The following is a 12,662-nucleotide window of genomic DNA, read 5'->3' as shown; positions in this document are numbered from 1 at the left end:
GCCCAAATAATTAACGCCTCATTTAAAAAATCAAAATTATGGCCAAGTATCAGCGTACACCATTTATCAAAAAACATGAGAGTGTTACTTAATAGTAGTAGCACTGCTTTACTTAAATTTGACTACTGGCTATTAAAACTAGGTAATGGCAAAATAAATTACTTCAAAGACACAGATTATATAGAATTACCCCCTGAGCTTTGCTTTTTAATTGATGATAGTACGAAAACAACAATAAGAAATTCAATGCTTCAACTGATCAAATGGATTTACCCAATTTTTTTAGAATATTGCCATGATCTTAATTGGATGGCAGAAAGATCAATTTTGGCTCCCAAAAACAGTGTAGTAGATGAAATAAACTCCGTCGTGTCAAATCTATTTCCTGGCAATATGTTTGTTTGTACAAGTGCAGACAGTACTGAAGAAGTAAATGATTGTACAAGATTTCCAACAGAATATCTTAATTCTTTAAATATAAGTGGACTACCACCACACCAACTACATTTAAAAATAGGTATGCCGGTTATTTTGTTACGAAATCTTAATCCCAAAGACGGTCTATGCAATGGAACAAAACTAATCGTACAGGGAGTTCAAAAAACTTATTTATTAATAGCCAAAATTGCTTCAGGGGAAAATGCTGGTAGAGAGGTTTTTATACCTAGAGTAACATTGCAACCATCAGATCACGATTTTCCTTTCCAATGGAAACGCCGTCAATTTCCAATAAGGGTTGCTTTTGCAATGACTATTAACAAAAGTCAGGGTCAAACATTAAAAAAAGTTGGTATCTGGTTAGAGGAACCAGTTTTTACGCATGGGCAGTTATATGTTGCTGCCTCAAGGGTAGGCAACCCAAATAAAATAAAATTTTCTATTAAAAGCAAATCTGGGTTTCCCCCAACAGCAACACGAAACATTGTATATCAAGAAATTTTGTAGATTAATAAATTTTTAAACAATTTTGCTGAAAATATTTAAATAAATAAACCTTGGACTGTTTGACTTAATTGGGCTGTTTGATTTGACACGAATTATTGTAAAAATTTGTTATTTATTTTTTGCAAATAATAATAATAATATTTTTTTCTTCCTTTTTTTAGTAAGTAATCAGTTACCAGATAATTTACATTTAAAATATTGTTGAATATGGAAGAAATGCTTCAAAGAATTAATCAAACAAAGAATAAGTTAGAACTGGATATAAACAGAGCCATGGTCGCGTTTTTAACAAATAAAAACGAAACAGGCGTACAAATTTCAAACGAAATTTTGCATACCGTTATGGAAGAATTTGGAACAATTAAAAGATTTATAGCATCTCAGCATAATCAAAATCAAGCCATGATTACTAAATTAAATAAAAAATTAAACAATTTAAATGAAAATAAAAAGAAAATGGAAATAGATATTAAAGACAACGATGAAAACTTGCTGGTACTTTCTCAAGAATTAGCAAATTCAATGTCGGAAGAACTTTTAGGGGATCTAACCCCAGAAATTTCGGATGCCTGATTGTAATACTTTTATTTATAATAAGTGGTGTCCATTTAAATTATTTTTCTCTATAAAAAATTGCCCCTTTTGTTTCGTTTTAACTGTATCTCATTTAAATTGTGATCGGTTTTAACCGTGCTTTTTTAAAACAAAATCTTTTTTTAGTACTTTCGGGTTTAAATAGTTCCTTAAATAAAGATTAAATATTTAAATTCATTTATTGCAGACTTTTAACAGGTAAAGGCGATAAGTGACGACGTGTGCGTTAAATATATAAGTAAGGGCAAATTCAAATGTAAATAAGGGCAAATGTAAAACAAATTTAAATGTAAATAAGGGTAAATTGTACTTTAAAAGTGCGATAAACGTTTGATAAGTGACGGCGTGTGCGTTAAATGTAAATAAGGGCAAATTCATTTTTAATCAAATTTTATAATAAAAATATTATTAGTAAATAAGGGGAACCGATAAGAACAATTTTTCAAAAAGAATATTTTTTATAGGCCATGGTAAAATTGGACTGGTCTTAATAGATAACTGTACAACATAAGTGCCACACGAAGTGTGGCGGGTCCACTAGTATAAAATATATTTATTTACAAAAAAAATTATGTTTATATCCGAACCATCTACTCGATGATCAGAAATAACAAATGCTTTTTTTTTTAATAACCTTTAACTACAAGAAATCAAAAACTTAGTTTAAATTTTTTTTTTAATTTTTTTACCTGAACAACTTTTATCTGGGCACAAAAATTCAGCGCAAGATTTTATTTCCATTATTGGAGGACCCAGATTATTTCTACCACTGGGTGAGAGTGTGGAGCAAATTTTATCGGAACAAGAGCGTGATCGATAAGTCAAACCACCACCACACAAGGCACTACAATGTGACCAAGTCGACCATTTTGTTAACAAAACTGTGTCATCTAAAAAAGTTTTATTTTATTTATAAATTTGAAAAAAATTAATTAAAAAAAAAAATTAATTAAAATTAAAATAAATTGATTGAAAAAAATAAATTATAATTTTTAAACAACTAGAATTGCAAAAAAACTTAAAATCTTGATAAGATAAATAAATATTAATTAAACTTAAATAAATATAAAACAAATTATAGCCCTAAACTTACTTTTACATGATCTTTTAAAGCATGGTTTTGAGCTTTTACTTTTACCCACACATTTGAACCTCAAGACATCAACGTTTGTGTTTTGACCACCAGGTGATGTACAAGAGCGAATTCGAGTTTGAATTCCTGAACCACAATTGTGGCTGCAATCACCTTTTGTTATAAAAAATAATTTATTAAAATAATGCTTATTAAGTATAAAAACCCCCTACCAAAAATTACCCCCCTCAAATTATTATTTTTAAAAGTAGCCCCTCAAAAATTAACCTCTTAAAAAGCCCTTTTAAATGCCCCTTAAATGGTGCCATTTTGCCATTTTAAAAATAAGCACCCTACAAATTACTCTCCTAAAAAAATATTTCAAATGAAAACCCACCCTAAAAAGTACCCCCCTTAAAACTACACCCCAAAAATTTACCCCTAAAAATACCACCCAATATTAGTATTCTTTTTATTACAATATTGTTTGCTACTTTCCTTGGACAAGTTGATTTAATTATTGTTTAAATTAATTTACCCCAGTTTGACCAACTATTCCAAGTTGAACAATTCACTTCATCTGATGACATCATTTTTGTTTCAGCGTTTCCATCAAAACACTCATCTACACCATTACAAATCTAAAAACAATATCTCAAGATTTAAACCAACATTTAAAAAACTAATAAAAAAGTAAATCGAGATTTTGAAATTTTGGTACACGGTTTTTGGTAAAAAACTGTAAAAAACTTACTCTTTCTAAGCTGATACATTGTCCAGTTAAGCAAGTAAACCCATTACAGGTTTGCATTGGAGCAATAGTAGTAACTAAAAAAAAAAAACTTTTTGTTAATTTTTTTCTAAAAAAATATATAAATATTTCTTTTTCGTAAATAAATAAATTGGAAAAATTGTATTTTTTGATTTAATTTTGTTCGAAATTTATTTTTTTTTGTGAAAAAATGTTTAAATATTTTTATATTATTACTTGGCAACACTTGTGGAGTAGGGGTTGTAACATAATGCTGACAACCAATTTCATCTTCATTGTCGTCGCAATGTGCAACGCCGTCACAAACCATGCTCCCGTGAATACAAACTCCATCACTGCATTTAAAACTAAAAAAAATCAAAAATTAATTTTTCAAAAAAATCAAATTTTTTTTCAATTAAAAAATAAAAATAAAAACACAATTGTGAATTAAAATATTTTCAAGTGTAACAATATTGGTTTGATTAAAAAAATGTATCTGAACCATTGTTAAAATGTTATAAAACTTAAAACAATATTTATTTAATTGATAATAAAAATATATTTTCGCCACTATTTGTTATAAGCATACACAAAATATTTGCCTAATTGCAACACAATGTATGCACATTGCCCTAACAAGGGCAGCAAAATCAAGAATTGCATATTTAAAAAAAACAACAACTGCGTCATCAGTTTTATGGTAAATGCATGTTGTTCAGATTTAACTGCGGTGACTAATTATCCATAATCAAAGGGCAAACACATCTTGTTTATTCTAAACAAACTTTCGTGTATACTTATCTTCCGATTCAATTGTCAAGTCAATAAGTTTCAGTAACACTGGACGTTTTTTAAATAAAACACTGCCTACCAACCCAGTTAGATATTATTTAAACTAGACGACTACAAGAATTTTTCAGGTTTTCACAATTTAATTTTTAAATTGACTTTAAATATAAATTTGATTTTAAAATATTATTTTATGCGTAAGTGCTTCACCGTTTAAAATATAAATTTTTTATTGATTCTTAATTTATAATTTGATAATTTATCAGAGATATCTTAAAATTTATAATTTTAAACCTAAAAATGAAGGCAGCATTATGTTTAGTTGTTTTGTTCGGTTTTCTATGTATAGCAGGTAACTATAATTTAATAACGACAAAATAATTTAAAATTATTTTAAACAAATTAAAAGGTTTTCAATTCAACTTCTCAAGCTTCCATGCTATAGCATTATTAAGTAAGGTACTTCAATTAATTCAAACTCTGACTTAAATTGCCAAAGTCCACGAAAGACTTCCACGAAGTCAGGGCAACAAATGTCCAACTAAATTTAGGCTGTAAAGTCAGTTTTCTAAAATTGAGAATAAATATACACAAAAATATTTAATTTTTTCAACGTATATAGTTAAATACCATTATTTATTTTTATAGAGTCTGCACCACAATGTCAGTTTCAGAATCTTGATGAAAATCATGTGTTCGGTCTATCAAGATTTGGGAGAGAGGTAAATGAATAATATATATTTGACAATTTTCGTTGAAAGATAAATAAATTAATATGCCAATGTGTTAAAATCAAATAGCATATTTTTATACCTATTTATCCATGCACTTTTTAGCCTAAATATATAACAATTTCTGTAATCCTGACCAAATTTGTAAATGAGTTTTGCAGTTTAAGAAATTATTAATTTTAATGCCTAAAAACTAACATTTGAAATAGTTTTTGATTTTGCTAAAAACCATTTATAGCTCCCAAAGCCCATGACATACAAACCCTAAGAATTGAACCCAAGACCTCAAGTAGAAAGGCCAAATAATGCAACTGTACCCCTAATCAACTTTTTGTATTTGTAAATTATTATTTTTTGCATTTTTTCAGGTGAAATGCTCTTGTAGATCCATCACAAGCCATTTTTGTTTCTTTATATACGACCCAGTTTGTGATGAAGATGGAGAAATATACAGCAATATTTGCAAGTTTTGTTCTTCTCTATATGAACCATTAACAGATAACAAGTAAAATACTTTTTAAAAAAATTTCAAAAAAATTGTGTAACTTTTAATTTAATTCCAAACTTAAAAATGGGTCTTAAGTGATAGTAAATATATGAAAGTTGTTTAAAAGAATTCGTTAAAGGTACCAAAATCAAGGATTTACTAATAGTAAATATGTTAAACTTATCTTTTTAAAAAATTTGTTTTATTAATTTTTAATTTTGTTTTTTTTAGACCTTTGCCAACCCTTGTGAAATGTCCTTAATCAATAAGGTTTACAGACAAGGCTAACTTCTATATTTGATGTTAATTTGAGCTGTTAATTGTTTTACATATATAAATTTGCTATACCTTCGTTAATGTATTAATAAATGATTAAGTTACATTTTGTTCAACTTATGTGAAAATGATGATCAATAAAAAAAAAAAAAAAACGTTTCAAAGGTTGTCAAAACATGTTTTTCAGATTTAGGTATTGAGGTGAACTAGTAATACATGAAATATGTGCAGAGCTTACATTTTTACTGTTTTTTGCTTACTAAATTATTATTCTAAACAATAAGCAAAAAAAAAAGTTTAAGCATATTTTTTTCTCAGTATAAAATAGAGTCTGTTAACCCAGTTTTGTTATTTATTTAGAATTTAGATTGAAAGATAGTGTAAACTTTCTAAAATTTTTAAATAAATTTAAGAAAGTACTATTTTTTTACTTTACTATTATAACCAACTAGACTACAGTTTAAAAAATAATTAGAATGTTTAAAAAATAAATATTTTTTTTATAATTTAATAATTTTTCAGATATCTTAAGTTTACAATTTTAAACCTAAAAATGAAGTCAGCATTATGTTTGGTTGTGTTGTTCGCTTTTCTGTGTATAGTAGGTAACTACAAGTTAATAAAAACTTTAAAGATTTTAATTTATTTAATCAATTTGAAGTTATTTTCAAAATTTTCAAAAATTAATTTTTTTAAATTTTTAACAATTAAATGCCGAATATATATATTAGTTAATCTACTAAAAGCAAAAGCAATTGAAGACTGGATCAAAGTACCATATACTGTGCTTTGTTTAGGCCATGAAGACAGGCTTTTTAAATTAAAAAAAAAAATGTTTTTTTACTTTTTTTTATAGAGGCTGCACCAAGGTGTCAGTTCCCTAATTTGGATGAAAATCATGTGTTTGGTAAATCAAGACTTGGAAAAAAGGTAAGTTGTTTTTTTTTAAACATTTTGTTTAAGATAGTTTTTTTGCATATATTTTTATCCTCGATGTGGGAAGGTCGAATGCGTGACCTAAACATAGAGTAACATATGTTACCCCAACCCAGTCTTGAGTTGCCTGTGGCAGTTTGGGATATTATAGAATATAATTGCCCAATAATTTTACTGCTGATTTAGTGCTGGCTCAGCAGGAGTTCATACCGTTTATAGCGCCTTACTCAAGGGCGCTACAACAATGTGATGTAGCAAGTGTTCATACCCTTACACCACGCTCCTGGGATTGCCTGATAATTAATTTGCCAGAATGTTCTTGGGTTTGCTTAACGCCATTGAAAACATTTCGAACAGTGCACTAAACCCGTTGACTTTATGTAATAAAGACAAGTGCAACTAACATACTATGCTATGCTGACTTTATGTTTGCGAATTCTTATTAATGTGTTTTTTTTTTTAAGGTAACATGTTCTTGTGCATCTATCAACAGTCAGATTTGTCCGTTTATATACGACCCAGTTTGTGACAGTCTCGGGCGTCGACATGACAATATTTGCAAGTTTTGTATCTTAATATTGAAACCGTTAAAAAAGAGAAGATAAAATTTTGTTTTAATTTCATAGCATTTTGGTAATTAGTAGAACCGTTTAAAAAAAGTTAATTTAATGTTTAACATTTTTTGATTGTTTAAAAGTAGTAGTTAATAAATTTTTATCAATAAATTTTTTTTATTAATAAATTTTTATATTTCAAATTGGTTTTAAATTTGTTTTTAGAGCTTTGCCAGAAGTAGTGCAGTGCAAACGTTATTAAAAGAAGACCAAGGCTGACATGTATAAATTTTCTTTAACTATTTCAATGTAATAAAACATGATAAAGCTACATTTTGTTTTAAATATATTAATATAACTATCAATGGAAGAAAAAAAAGAAAGTTTATGATAATCAAAACATGTTTTTTAAATTTAGTCTTAGAAGTTAATTATTGATAAAAAAAAATGCAAGCAAAAATTATTTACGTAGAACACATTTTTATTTACTTAATTATTAGCATGTACTTTTGCAAATAAATAAGTTTAAGAGTATGTTTGTTTCCAGTATAAAAATAGTCTACCTAACTAGTTTATTAGTTAATAAAAATTTAAATTGGATGATAGTCTGATATTTTGATAGCTCTTAGTATTTAAGTTTTTTTTAATAAATTTTTTATATTTAAAAAAAAATTCCATATTTTGTTATCATTATCTAACTAGCTTACAGTATAAAAATTAATTTACAAGTTGTTAAAAAGTTTACTTATTTTTAAGAAAGCCATTTTTTTGATTTAATATCTTATCACAGATATCTTAGAATTTATAATTTTAAACTTAAAAATGAAGGCAGCATTATGTTTAGTCGTTCTGTTCGGTTTTCTATGTTTAGCAGGTAACTATAATTTTATAATGACTTTATTAATAATGTAAATTCATTTAAACCATAGGTAAAGTACTTTACATGGTATTCCCTTCTGATCAGAGAGTTAATTACTAAGCAATTATAGTTTTTGCTATCCTAAACAGTCAAAGGTAACTTAAGACTGGGTCAGAGTAACAAATGTTAGCTTATATTTAGTTTAAAACAGGCAGTTTTTTTAAATTAAAGATATGTCAATGCAACAATATGTTTATTTTTTTAGCAAATTTTAAAATCCAACAATATTTTAAATTTTATGAAATGCTTTTTTCATGTTTTTTTATAGAGTCTGCACCGTATTGTCAGTTTCAGAATTTTAATGAAAATCACAAGTTCGGTGTATCAACTCTTGGAAGACCGGTAAGTAGTAAATAATTGAACATTATGCTTAAATAAATTATCTATATGTATTATAAAGCTTTGTGGATGGTATATACATGTATATTTAATCTATAGGCCTACAAAGTAAATAAAGCCATTTGTGGTGCACGGTAAATTATCAAGAGTAAATATATTTTTTTTGTATATATCTTTATCCTCGATGTGGGAAAGTCGAATGCGCGACTTAAACATAGAGTAACATAAGTTACTCCAACCCAGTCTCGAGTTGCCTGTGGCAGTTTGGAATATTATAGATTATAATTGCCCAATAATTAAGCTGCTGATTAAGTGCTGGCTCAGCAGGAGTTCATACCGTTTATAGCGCCTTACTCAAGGGTGCCACAGCATGAGATCAGTGGGGATTGAACCCACGACCTCATGTGTGGTGTAGCAAGAATTCTTACCACTACACCATGCTGCCGGTTTAGTTGCAAGTTGCAGCTATATTACAACAATTAAAATCCGCACCTTAGGACAGGCTATTGACTAGTGTAAAACAATGTGTTAAAAAACTTTAAGTATTTTTATTATTTAACTATTACTTATTAAAAAAGGTTACTTCATTTTTACTCTGGACATTTTTAATGTCAATTTTGCTGTTCAAAGTGTTTTAAAGTTAGTATATTTGGGCACTTTACTGTACCAGCAGTGGGTTTTAAAGCTAGGAACTCTTGTGGTGAAGCCACGTAATGCATCTACATACCAACACCAACTTAATCTTTAACATTTGATTTTTTTGTGTTTTTTTTTAAGATTACATGTCCTTGTGCATCTATCACCAGTCAGATTTGTCCTTATATATATGACCCAGTTTGTGACAGTTTTGGAAAAAGACATGGAAATATTTGCGCGTTTTGTATCTCTCTATTGGAACCGTTAACATACAAAAAGTACCATTTTTCTTAAAAAACATTTTAGTAAAGCTTAATATTTTCATATTTAAAGAAAAGTTAATTTAATATTAATTTGTTTTAAAAGAAATAGTGATTACATTTTTATCCTTTTCCAAAAAAAAATGTTTTTAAAATTGATTTTAAATTTGTTTTTAGAGACCTGCCAAAAGTAGTGCGTTGCAAACAACATTATTAAAAGATTACTTCCAAGACTGACTTCTATACTTAATGTTAATTAGATTTGTTAATTTCTTTTCATATATAGATTTGCTTTAACTATCCTAATGTAAATATACTCAATTAAACACTTACTTTTTCTACTTATATACGGTCAATTATCTATTCGTTGAGTAAAAAATTTAATTTAGAATAATTAAAACTTACTTTTACGATTAAGACCCAGACAGCAGTTAGTTTAATAATAAAAAATTATTAATGTAAATTTTATTTACTTCTTGCTACCTAAGTGGGTTAAAAAATTAAAAGTATTAACCGTATTACAATCACTAAGCGCGTTTATTACATATTTAGTATTTTAATTAGATTACAAAGCGTGAATTTCTTATTTTAAAAGCCAACCATTTTAAGTTTGGTTCTGTAGTTAAAAACCATTTTTTATAATTTTTAAACAAAAGAGCTTCCGAAAAAACTTTAAAAAACATGATTTTTTTAATTCTAACCACTATTTGATATAATTCCACTTTACAGCCCAAACATAAACTTAATTTGCTACTTAAACCATTTATGTTAACTTCAAATATTAAATATTCATTAAACTAGCATTAAGTTTTAAACTTGACAAGAATAAGAATTATCAATAATTTTTTGAAAATAAATTTTTAAAAATAAAACAAACTCACCCTTCGCATTCAAAATGAGTTGAGTTAAAGTTTTCACAAATTTCGATATTTTCATCGCTTTTGTCCTGGCAAACAGGGTTTCCGTCACAAAGTTGATCCATTTGTAAACATTTGGTTCCACCATCACACGAAAATTCATCCTAAAAAAATATTAATTAAAATTATTTTATTTTGGAAACCTTGTTTTAAATATTTAAGAAAAATCGTTTTAATTTTGGAAACCCTGTTTTAAATATTTAAAGACAAATCAATTTAATTTTGGAAACCCTGTTTTAAATATTAAAAAAATTAATTTAATTTTGGAAACTCTGTTTTAAATAATAAAAAAAAATCAATTTAATTTTGAAAACCCTGTTTTAAATATTTAAAATTTAGCAACCCTGACAAAATAACTTAAGTATATTATTTACCACTTGGCAACCCTGCCAGCAGAATTCAGTCTCATCTGATTGGTCAATGCAGTCGATGACATCATCACACAGTTGAGACCATAGTAAACATTTTGGTGATTCACTTTCACATTTAAATTGGGGACAATCTAAAAAAATATTATAAAAAAAATTAAAAATATTGTCATTTTTAAAAATATCAAAATTAATTCTCTTAAATTTAAGGAAAGATTTTTTTTTACCTGAATTATTTGTATTATTAATTGTTGAAGCAGTTGTTAAAATATTAATGCTTGGTGTAGTTTGTGTTATTACAGCATCACAATTCATTTCATCTTCACCTTTATTTTAAATGAAAAATTTAATTTCAAAGTTTTTTCGATTAAGTATATTAAAAACACTAAAATCAATTTTATATTGAATGGTTATGACACTAGGCATTACTGCAGAAGGTCATGAGTTCGATTCCCACTGCTTTTATGTTTTTTCAGTTTTTAGCGCATTAATGGCAATGAATAATCAAATATATAATAAATATTACATTAATGCAATGGGAAAAAATGACAAAATCAATTGAATGATTTAAAAAATGCCACAAATATTAATGTTAACACAAAGATTTTATGTATGTTATGGCATGGTCACCAAACCCATGTCATTTGAGTAAGGCAACTTTGACAAAACTTTTGCCGAAGTTAAAATGTACAGGTTAATTACTGGACAATATTAAAAATAATATTAAAAACCGCCAAAGCAAAATTGAGACTGAGTCAGTGAAATAAATGTTACTTTATGTTTAGAATTTTAAATCAGCCTTTTCACATCGAGAAAAAATATTTCAAAAAATTTTTAAAAATTTGTTTTATTTCTATACCTTGCTCACAGTCCCATATACCATTACACACACTTCTCCTCTCCACACACTGTAGACTAGCACAAGTGAAATATGTGACATCACAATTGCAATTTGTTTCATCATAATTGTTTGGACAATGCGATATACCATCACAGTAATTACTGCGCAATATACAAGTGTTGTTAATATGGCAAGAAACATGAGTTAAAATTGGGCAATCCTGAAAAAAAAATAAACTAATTAAAAATAAATAATTGATTTTTAAAATTAGTGTTGTGGTCAGAACACTTGTCTACACTACATAAGGGTCATGGTTCAAACCCCACTGCTCCCATACATGTAGCACCCTTAAGTAAGGCGCTGTAAACGGTATCAACTTCTGCCGAGCCAACACTGAATCAGCAGCATAATTATCAGACAATTATAATAAATAATATTTTAAACTGCCAAAAGCAACTCGAGACTGGGTCAGAGTAACGGATGTTACTCTATGTTTAGGTTGTGAAGTCGACCTTTTTAAATCAAGATAAATAAATATGAAAAAATATATATTTAAAAATAAACACTAATAATTTAGTAATTTTACCTCAGCACAATTGTTTTCATCTGAAAAGTCTCCAAACCCACAATTATAATGCCCATCACAAACTAACTCATTTGAAATACATTTTCCATTTTGACAAGTGAATTGGTTTTCGTCACATATTTCATGATCAATTATGACATCACAGTTAAGTTCGTCGGTTTGGTCATGGCAGTGTACAATACCATCGCATCTAAAATATTTAAATTTTTTAAGTTAAAAAATAAGATAAATGTAAAACTACACAATAATTAATATGATTTATTTTTTAATTCAACAAAAGTTTGTACCAATGGAAGCTGTGTGGATCGAACCCAGTCCTTCTTGTAGTGAAGCCAAATGTTATTACCACTTTACCACACTATTGGTTTACATTAATTAACTTTTTTTTGTATATATTTTTACCCTTGATGTGGGAAAGTCGAATGTGCAACTTAAACATAGAGTAACATCAGTTACTCCAACCCAGTCTTGAGTTGCCTGTGGCAGTTTGGGATATTATAGATTATAATTGCCCGATATTTATGTTGCTGATTAAGTGCTGGTTCAACAGGAGTTAATACTGTTTATAGCACCTTACTCAAGACCGATACAGCATGAGAGCAGTAGGGATTGAACCCATGACCTCATGTGTGGTGTACCAAGTGTTCTTACCACTACA

General features: G+C 27.7%; 1 protein-coding gene and 2 long non-coding RNA genes across 5 annotated transcripts in view; 2 read left to right on the top strand and 1 right to left on the bottom strand.

Annotated features, from left to right (window-relative positions):
- Nucleotides 1–12,662, bottom strand: part of LOC145749401 (SCO-spondin-like) — a 47,493-nt gene that overhangs the window by 25,133 nt on the left and 9,698 nt on the right. For both annotated transcript variants that reach the window (XM_082565158.1, XM_082565159.1), the window contains exons 13-22: nucleotides 12,005–12,194; nucleotides 11,437–11,638; nucleotides 10,805–10,903; nucleotides 10,584–10,711; nucleotides 10,174–10,313; nucleotides 3,600–3,730; nucleotides 3,366–3,439; nucleotides 3,150–3,252; nucleotides 2,633–2,785; nucleotides 2,229–2,429 (exon numbers count right to left, since the gene is read on the bottom strand). In XM_082565158.1, the coding sequence (XP_082421284.1) occupies nucleotides 2,229–2,429; nucleotides 2,633–2,785; nucleotides 3,150–3,252; nucleotides 3,366–3,439; nucleotides 3,600–3,730; nucleotides 10,174–10,313; nucleotides 10,584–10,711; nucleotides 10,805–10,903; nucleotides 11,437–11,638; nucleotides 12,005–12,194 (1,421 nt within the window). The remainder of the gene's footprint in view (nucleotides 1–2,228; nucleotides 2,430–2,632; nucleotides 2,786–3,149; nucleotides 3,253–3,365; nucleotides 3,440–3,599; nucleotides 3,731–10,173; nucleotides 10,314–10,583; nucleotides 10,712–10,804; nucleotides 10,904–11,436; nucleotides 11,639–12,004; nucleotides 12,195–12,662) is intronic.
- On the top strand, nucleotides 6,084–7,469 carry LOC145749402 (uncharacterized). 2 transcript variants are annotated; one of them, XR_014283637.1, is made up of 4 exons: nucleotides 6,084–6,253; nucleotides 6,505–6,578; nucleotides 7,049–7,142; nucleotides 7,364–7,469. It is a non-coding gene; the product is annotated as an uncharacterized LOC145749402 (long non-coding RNA). The 2 variants fall into 2 exon arrangements; XR_014283636.1 differs by having other exon boundaries at nucleotides 6,109–6,253; nucleotides 7,049–7,217.
- On the top strand, nucleotides 7,954–9,638 carry LOC145749403 (uncharacterized). The gene is made up of 3 exons (XR_014283638.1): nucleotides 7,954–8,399; nucleotides 9,174–9,310; nucleotides 9,470–9,638. It is a non-coding gene; the product is annotated as an uncharacterized LOC145749403 (long non-coding RNA).

Source organism: Corella eumyota, chromosome 4, assembly GCF_963082875.1.
Source record: "Corella eumyota chromosome 4, kaCorEumy4.1, whole genome shotgun sequence".
NCBI lineage: Eukaryota > Metazoa > Chordata > Ascidiacea > Phlebobranchia > Corellidae > Corella > Corella eumyota.
This window is presented reverse-complemented; position numbering and strand designations above follow the sequence as displayed.